Source organism: Myodes glareolus, chromosome 18 (assembly GCF_982192425.1).
Source record: "Myodes glareolus chromosome 18, mMyoGla1.1, whole genome shotgun sequence".
NCBI classification, from domain to species: Eukaryota; Metazoa; Chordata; class Mammalia; order Rodentia; family Cricetidae; genus Myodes; species Myodes glareolus.
Window position 1 is genome coordinate 35,704,806 of NC_142043.1, and position 9,116 is coordinate 35,713,921.

Consider the following 9,116-nt stretch of genomic DNA (forward strand, 5'->3'; position numbering starts at 1 on the left):
TAGGCCAGGGATGTTCCCGAGAAAGCCTGCAAGGCAGACACGGCTGCTCTGGGACGCTTTGGGGACATTCCTGACCATGTTCCTCAACTGGATAGGCTCACAGGAGTCCTATGCTACCTGCAGCTAGTCAGCTTTCCATTGATATGACCAAAGACCCAAGGTAAACAATATAAAAGAAAGGAAAATTATTCCGGCTCAGAGTTTCAGAGAGTTCAGACAATGGTTCCTTAGTGTCATTGTTCTGGGCCAACTGACAAAACAAAACAAGACCTCATGACCAGGAAGTAAAAATAGAAAAAGGGACCAGGCAGAGACCCAATATTCCTTTTAAGGCAAACCCTCTTAAACCTAAGTTCCACTGGGCACTACCGACTAAAGGTTCTACCACTTCCCAGTCAGGCTACAGCCTGGTGGCCAAGCCTTTAGCACACAAGCCTGTGGTGGACACCCAAAGTCTAACACCATATAAGTGAAGTGGAAGCTTGGGGATTCTGTCTCCAAAGGAAAGAACATGCGAGGTGGGGGGCTTCCTGACAAACGGGCAAGGTGGTAACACTGCTCCCAATGTGTGATCTAGAATGTGAGAACACAGGTGTCAGCCAAGGTTCTTTCCCAAGCATCCAGAAGACTTGAATGGCTGAGCAGCCTGATGTTCTTTGGAGGTAAGAAGGAAAGCTTGGGGTGCTGTCTCTGTGAGAAGCAGCAAACACAAAGGGGTAAAGGGTAGAAAAATATTTCCTGGCTTATTTAAGTTGGAATCTGAGTCTAGAAAGGACAGGTTCTTGACCCCTTTGCCTAATATCAATCGCAGCTGCTTGTTTGATTGGGTGGATGGTTAGTTGGTTGATTGCGTAGGTGGTTGTTTGTTCGTTTGGGTGGTTGGCTGGTAGGTTGGCTGGAGTGTTTGTTTGTTTTGAGTTCTACCATCAACCTTCACACTACACATCTAACTCCCCAGCTCTTCTTCCTAGGAGGCCAATGACTGTGGGAGAACATAGGTTCTCTGAGCCTGGAGTGATTCCACTGCCTAGCTACGGGGCAGCTTTTTCCTGGACACACACACACACACACACACACACACACCTCTACTAACTCCAGAAAGGGAGCCCATGACAGATCAAAGTAATGATGGCACCAAAGTCCAACTTGGTGAACCAAGGAGTTTTACTGGGGTTACTTACAGGAACACGATGGGTGAGGAGCGACTTACAGTTACAGAAATGACAGTTGTATCACCAACACCCACCCCAACATGGGCGACAGCTCGTGAAAACTGGGAACCTGGAACACACTGCACAGCCTGCCGATGGCTCAGCAGGTTGGAGAGTGTCCTTTCCCAGTGGCTCTGGTGATCTGAGCCTCTTCAAGACAGCTCAGCCAGTCTCTGCTTCTTCTAAGAGGTTTCATTGGTTTCTACCTCTTCCAGCCTGCTTGGCTTGTCTGAGAATTTTCCTTGTAGCTTGGCTCGTCTGAGAGTGATTCTCAGTGGTCTTTATTGGTTTTGTTTGTACACTCTTTGAGGAGAGAGGTCCTGGGGAATATGGTCAGTTTTAAGGACTTCCTGAAGCTACTTGGAGTTGTTTCCTCCCCTTCTTAATGAGCTTCCATGCAATGTTTTGCCTTCGTTTAGAACACTGGTTGCTTTGCCTCTATAAAAATCCTATATTAAGAGATCCCTCCCAAAACATACCATTCTAACGTCTGTGGAAACTGCTACATTACCTGTGTAACACAGCAGGAAGAACTGCTACTAGATACAGTGTATCTATTTGCATCACAGGGAGGAAGGGTTCTGGGCTCTGACACTCAGCCATCTTGTCCCATCTCACACTTGGATTCTTCAGGGCCTGTTTCGATGAACTTCAGTCGGAGCACCTGATGCTGTGGCTGGTCCTGGACTACTCTGCAGATGTCATTTATGCTGTAGACTTGCTGGTTCGAGCCCGGACAGGTAAGCGTGCCCCAAGCCCAAGGACAAAACTAGGCCAAGCCATAGAGCCTCAGTAGGGGGACCATAGGGTACTCAGGAAGATCCACGGTAGTGGGCTGGATGTTGCCTAGCTTTGAGCACGATGTGCTTTGGAGATCTGGAGACCTACCAAATAGAGTGGGTACTGGTATCTTGATGCTCAGTATGCTAAATCCTTCAACAAGACCTGAACAGGGGTTAAAACACCTGGGATTTGGGATCTGCTGTCCCAGTGTTTAATGAACAAATCAAGCTGGCTCTCTGGACCTCATTTTTGTCACTTGTGACATAAGGCTAAGCTGCCATCTCAAAAGACCCTTCCAGTACTGCCTATGTGAGGTGGAACTCAATTCAATCTGGGCATACCTCTCCTCAGAAACATGGAAGATCCAGGAACACTGCTCCATCATGCTCAGAGGAGATTTACAATTTATTTATATTATTATTATTTTTAAAGATTTTATTTTATTTTCAATTAAGTGATGTGTGTGCCTATGAGTGGGTTTGTGCACATGAGTGTAGTGCCTATGGAGGCCAGAAGAGGGCACTAGACCCTTCACAGAGCTGGAGTTACAGGCACTTGTGAGCTACTAGACACAGGTACTGGGAACTAAATTCAGGTCCTCTGAAAGATCAGCAAGTGCTCTTAACTGCTGAGTCATCTCTCCAGCCCTTCAAAGAAGTTTTAACATGTAAAGACCTGAAATTCAAAACAGGGCCTAGGAAGATGATGTGTTCTTCCAAACCCCCAAAATAACCACATGGAAATTGTATTAATTAGATTACTGTCTGGCCCATTATATATCTAGCCTCCTCTTGGCTAACTCTTGCATCTTGATTCAACCCATTTCTAATATTCAGTGTAGAACCACAAGGCCGTGGCTTATCAGGAAAGATTCAACATGTCTGACTCTGGTGACTTCATGGCGGCTCTCCCTTCCTGCCTCCTTCCTCCTAGAATTCTGTTCTGTCTACTCTGCCCGCCTAAGGGCTGCTCTACCAAAAGGCCAAGGCAGCTTCTTTATTCAACCAATGAAATCAACACAAATATAGAAGGGCCTCCTACACCACTTGGATACTGTCTGTGGCAAAGCCAGATTCAACAGGAAGTGAGGGGGGAGAGGTCAAGAAACTAGGTGGCCATGATCATAGTCCAAGAGGAAAAGATCTTCAGACTTGGGAGAATCGTAAAAGGGTGAGGAGCACACAAGCCAGGATGCTCCACAAAGCACTCCATAAACACAGGCACAAGCAGCCAAGAGATCTCTCAGTCCTGCACCTGGAGATCCAGCTGACTAAGTAGAAAACACTTGACAACAGTTTCTGTGCTGAACATTTAGAGGTTTTATTCTTCCTGTCATTATTCCCACACGGCACAACATGACTTCACAGCATTTGTGCTGTGTGTATTGGGTACTGTGAAAATCCCGGGGAGAATTTAAAACAGTCAAGAGGACATGCTTGGGTAATATGCAAATATGGCATCGTTCTATAAGAGGTGCTTAAGCATCTAAAGATTTTGGTTTCCTTGGGAGGAAAGAGATTAAGGGAATCCTGGAACCAATCCCCTGGAGATCCAGAAGGACAATTATTTAACAAGAATGCCTTGAGAAAAGGGGGAGCTGGAACTTGTACGGGTCAGCAGCGGTGATACCCTGAACTTATGAAAGTGCCTCACGGCCTGAGCTCTAGGGGACAAGCCCTGAAATGTTTTACTGGACACCATTACGGGTGAGACCAGTTTGGTAGACTTTTACCTGAGCTTTTAAAGTTTGATGATTAATAGTTTCAAGTATACACATAAGAAACCCCAGAGAGAATAGCATTAGGAATGCTCATGTTCCCACCCCCCAATCTCAATTAGGCACACTCTCTAATATCTGTTTGTCTTTTAAAATTTAATCTTCATGCTTTGCTGTCATCTAATATCCAGTCTATCTTCAAAGTTATTCAATCAATTTATAACTTTAAACCTGAATAGAGAACTGGGAATACAGATCAGTTATGGAACCCTAGCTTAAACAAGGCCTGGGCTCAATTCCCAGCAGAAAAAAAAATTAAACAGAAGGGATTAGAACATTATAGAAAACATAGCAGAGTGAGTTCCACCATTAGCATGTTATGTCTGATATTGTTATCACTGCCTGTTGTGTAACTATGATGGGAAATTCCTTTCTATAGTCAATTTAAGCCTCTTGGATGCCCAAGTGATTTCCCTCATCTCCCTCCTTAGGTTTCCTTGAGCAAGGCTTAATGGTCAGAGATACGAAGAGGCTGTGGAAACATTATACAAAGACCCTGCACTTCAAGCTGGACATCCTGTCTCTCCTCCCCACAGATCTGGCTTATTTAAAGTTTGGAGTAAACTGCCCAGAACTGAGGTTCAACCGTCTACTGAAGTTCTCTCGACTCTTTGAATTCTTTGACCGCACAGAGACCAGGACCAACTACCCCAATGTGTTCAGGATAGGGAACTTGGTTCTGTACATCCTCATCATCATCCATTGGAATGCCTGCATCTACTTTGCCATTTCTAAGTTCATTGGTTTTGGGACAGACTCCTGGGTCTATCCAAACATCTCCAAGCCAGAGTATGGGCGTCTCTCCAGGAAGTACATTTACAGTCTCTACTGGTCCACCTTGACCCTGACCACCATTGGTGAGACCCCACCCCCTGTGAAAGATGAGGAGTATCTCTTTGTGGTCATAGACTTCCTGGTGGGTGTTCTGATCTTTGCCACTATAGTAGGCAATGTGGGCTCCATGATTTCCAACATGAATGCTTCAAGGGCAGAGTTCCAGGCTAAGATTGACTCCATCAAGCAGTACATGCAGTTCCGGAAGGTAACCAAGGACTTGGAGACTCGGGTTATCCGGTGGTTTGACTACCTGTGGGCTAACAGGAAGACGGTGGATGAAAAGGAAGTGCTCAAGAGTCTCCCGGACAAGCTGAAGGCTGAAATCGCCATCAACGTGCACCTGGACACCCTGAAGAAAGTCCGAATCTTCCAGGACTGTGAGGCAGGGCTGTTGGTGGAGCTGGTACTGAAGCTTCGTCCCACTGTGTTCAGCCCTGGGGACTACATATGCAAAAAGGGGGACATCGGAAGGGAGATGTACATCATCAAGGAGGGCAAGCTGGCTGTGGTGGCCGATGACGGCGTTACCCAGTTTGTGGTCCTCAGTGATGGCAGTTACTTTGGGGAGATCAGCATCTTAAACATCAAGGGGAGCAAGTCGGGTAACCGCAGGACGGCCAACATCAGGAGCATCGGCTACTCAGACCTGTTCTGCCTCTCCAAGGACGATCTGATGGAAGCCCTCACCGAGTACCCAGAAGCTAAGAAGGCCCTGGAGGAAAAGGGTCGGCAGATTCTGATGAAGGACAACCTAATTGATGACGACCTGGCCAAGACCAGGGAAGATGCCAGAGACATTGAGGAGAAGGTGGAATACCTGGAGTCATCCTTGGACGCCCTGCAGACCAGGTTTGCACGGCTCCTGGCTGAGTACAGCGCCTCACAGATGAAACTGAAACAGCGCCTCAGCCAGCTGGAGAGCCAGATGAACGGGAGGGGTCGTGGCTTCTCACCTGCTGGGGAGACTTCCGGGGATACGGCAAAGACAGAGTGAGAAGTGCAGGCGACTGTCTGCCTCCCGCCTCCCAGGACCAACGGTCAGTGAGACACTATCTGCCGCCATATGGCACAGGGCTGGTCATCCTTCACAAGTGATATGACTGCAAGAGAGTCTTGGTTTCCTCGTCTAGGAAATGGGAGTCATGGGTGTCGGCTCCAGAGAGTTCCAGATTATCGTGAGGTCTACGTGATACATGGCAAGGGGTGGGGAAAAGCATGGTGTGCTGCCAATCAAGTGTATGATAGTATGTGTACAGGATATGTGTGTACGTGCAGTTTTCTGTAGAGGTCAAACAAGAGTGCTGGATCCCTTGGACTGGAGTTACATACCACCCAGTGTGGGTGCTGGGATCCTGTCTTAGTTCAGGCTTACACATCCACATCGCAGTCCATCACTGAAGAAACTCAAATGAGTTCTTGAGGGCAAGAACCAAACAGGGCAGGAACCTGGAGGCAGGAACTGATGCTGCCATGGGTGGGTGCTGCTTACTGGCTTGTTCTTCACAGCTTGCTAATCCTGCTTTCATATAGAACCCAGGGCCGCCAGCCTAGGAGTGGTTCCACCTACAGTGGGGTGGACCCTCCTACATCCATCACTAATTAAGAAGATGTAAAAAAAAAAAAAAAATGCATTCCAGGCTTGCCTACAGCTGAGTCTTATGGACAAATTTGCTCAGCTGAGCCTCCCTCCTCTCAGATGACTCTAGCTTGTGTCGATTAAAAAAAAACAAAACAAAACAACCAGCATAGATCCAAATTTGCAGCCCTTTCCATATTAGGTGGAGTGGAAGGTCTTGCTGTGTTGCTCAGTCCAGCCTTCAACTCCCTTGCTCAAGCGATGTTCACGTACCAGCCTCCCAAGAAGCAGGGACCAAAGGCATACTCCCGTTTCCGGCCTGATTATTTTCTGTGAAATCCAGGAGGAGATGATTAAGCCGCAGCCTAGCTTTCTTACCCACTCCATCTGATTGTGGAGACACAAGGGGGTCTGGGGATATAGGTCAGTGATGAAGCCCTTCCCTAGTGTGAGCAACAGCTCTGGCTTCGCACCCTAGTGCCCCCCCTCAAACAAACACACAGAACGGAGAAGACAACAGAAGGCCATTCACACAAGCTTGTACCTTAAGTTCAGCTTTACACAGGACAGTTTGGGCTGCGTGCTGGAGCCTGGCATCTCCCCATACGTGTGCTTACTGGGACCCTGGAAACGCCGGCTTTGTCAAGTCACAGCATTGTGAGATGGAGAGCCCTTCAAGTCAGGGTAGCAAATCTAGATTCTCTGCCTTCCGGTTACCGTGTCTTCTGTTCGCTTAATGGGGTGGGATGTCTCGTTTCTTCTCATTGGTCGATGGATTGAAAGTCATCTTCCCGTCTTCCTAGAAGTCAGACCTTGAGTAAGGGCTTCTCCTGGACACCAGAGGTATAGTAATTGGGAATTTCCTAGAAACTGGCAAGCATAGGAGTTTGGACAATATCCCAAAAGACTGATCCTAGGAGTCTAACGTGGAGGCTAGATCCAGCTGTCACTAAAGGAGTAGCCTGTTACTACTAGAGTCACATAACTCCCTGTAGCTACCCGTTCCAGCTCAAAGTGGAGAGCCATGTTTAAGTGAGACTTCCAGGTGGAAAGGTGGGGACAGTGGCCGAAGATTTAAGAGCAGATGACCAGGGCTGGATGGCTCAGTGGTTAAGACCACCTGCTGCTCTTCCAGAGGACCTGGGTTGGTTTCTTGGCACTCCAATGGTGGATTACAGTAATCTACAGTTCTATTTCCTGGGTATCCAGTGCCCTCTTCTAGTTTCCATAGACACTAGACACACGCATGGTCCACAGGTATACAGACATACAGGCGAAACACCCATGCTCATAAAATACATATTTTTAAGCTGAAAACTGAAACTTAAAAGCTGAGACCCATGGGTAAATGCCCTTGTGACCTGCACCTGTTACCACTTCTGCACACCTGAAGAAGTTTTAAGTCCCACATGGAACTGCATCTTCAGGCAAAAGCTCTTAGCTAGCTAGCTCTTCGCTCTTGAAACATTGCAAGAGCTGTTTTTTAAGTAGCAACCAGAACTCCGTTCAGAGTTTCACCCTTGGGCTCTGCGATTGTGAGCCAGGTCTTCAGTGTTCCACTTTCAATGCGTGCTGGAAGTTCTTTCTTCCCTCCCCATCCTTAGCCCTCCTTTCTCTTTCCTTCCTTCCTCTCCATCCTTCTATTGCTCTCCCTCTCCCTCCTCCTCCTTTCTAGCAAGCACAACTCTCCTGACCCTTGTTTTGAGACAATGTTGAAGCCAAATGCTATAATCTATAAATGGGTCCTGATGTAGTTCATACGAGAGCTACTCTGTTCAATTATGCATTTGGGTCTCTTCTTATGGGTCACATGACCATTTCTTGCGGGTCCTCTGCTGTTTAATGTTTTTAAATGGTTAGAAGATCTATCAAAGAGCATAGATTCAACTTCATATCATCAGCAAAATGTAATCAGCAATGTTTTATATTTTATAAAATTGAATATTTATAACAATGAATATATTCTAACAGCCTTAGCTATCAATTATGCATATATCCATATTTATATAGGAAAAATAAAGACCTGAATTAAAATCTGTGAACAACTCCTGTTTCAACTCTTGTTGTAAGGGAAGAGTCAGCACCAGGATGCCTTCCTAGGACAATGGCTTCTCTGGAAAGATCGGATGATGATGAACAAGGGATAGGACAGACACAGCCAGAAGTGAAGAAACAGCACCCTGGGTACACAGAGACATGCGCAGATGCTTACTGTAGCCTTGGTTCTAAAGAACAAAACAGAACTGAACTATCAGAATGCAAGAACAAAGGAAAACTATATGACACACTAGGTGCTGGACCAAAGAAAATTTGTCTGAGGGTGTTGGCAGCGCGGCAGACTGAAACAACAGAGATGGAGGTGAATGTTACTGAGTGGTAAGTACACGAAGGAGCTATCCACCCCGGGTCTGAAAGAAGAAAGATGCTCAGAGGGGTTGCCCCAGCAACTAGAACGTACACCTTCAAGGGTGAGTTACTGTTGGCCACATCTGATAATCCAGGGACTTAGAGACATCTGTAAACAAAGATATTTGGACAATATTTCAGGAGGGGCATTGCTCTACAGAAGAAAGAGGTTCTAAAGACTCGGAATGAAGCTAGAAGCGGCTGCCTCCGCTCGATGAAGATGTGGCACTGCCTCTGGGCCTGGTGGTCCTTAGGCTGTATGACCAGAGAATCGTGCAGATGAGCAGAAGAAAGTCCCCTCTCCCTTCCCTCTGCCTTCCAGGCTCCCCCAGCTGCCTCTCAGAGAAAGTTCTAGAAAAATGAGGCCAGTGAGAAGAACTTTGAATTTGACTGACAATATCTACCACATATGGCCCCACCCTTCAAGCATCTGGAACATGCTCAGGAAAGAGTCCTAAATAAATAATTCAGCAATTAAGCTGACTATTCACATAAATCATATACACAAATGTTTATAGTTAGCTTA

General features: G+C 46.7%; 1 protein-coding gene across 1 annotated transcript; it reads left to right on the plus strand.

Annotated features, from left to right (window-relative positions):
• The first annotated feature begins 375 nt into the window (after window positions 1–375).
• Cnga3 (cyclic nucleotide gated channel subunit alpha 3) lies at window positions 376–8,230 on the plus strand. The gene is made up of 3 exons (XM_087898075.1): window positions 376–662; window positions 1,845–1,951; window positions 4,203–8,230. Exons 1-3 carry the CDS (start codon window positions 634–636, stop codon window positions 5,600–5,602), a joined length of 1,536 nt encoding a protein of 511 aa, XP_087754201.1. The 5' UTR covers window positions 376–633; the 3' UTR covers window positions 5,603–8,230.
• Window positions 8,231–9,116: the final 886 nt, after the last annotated feature.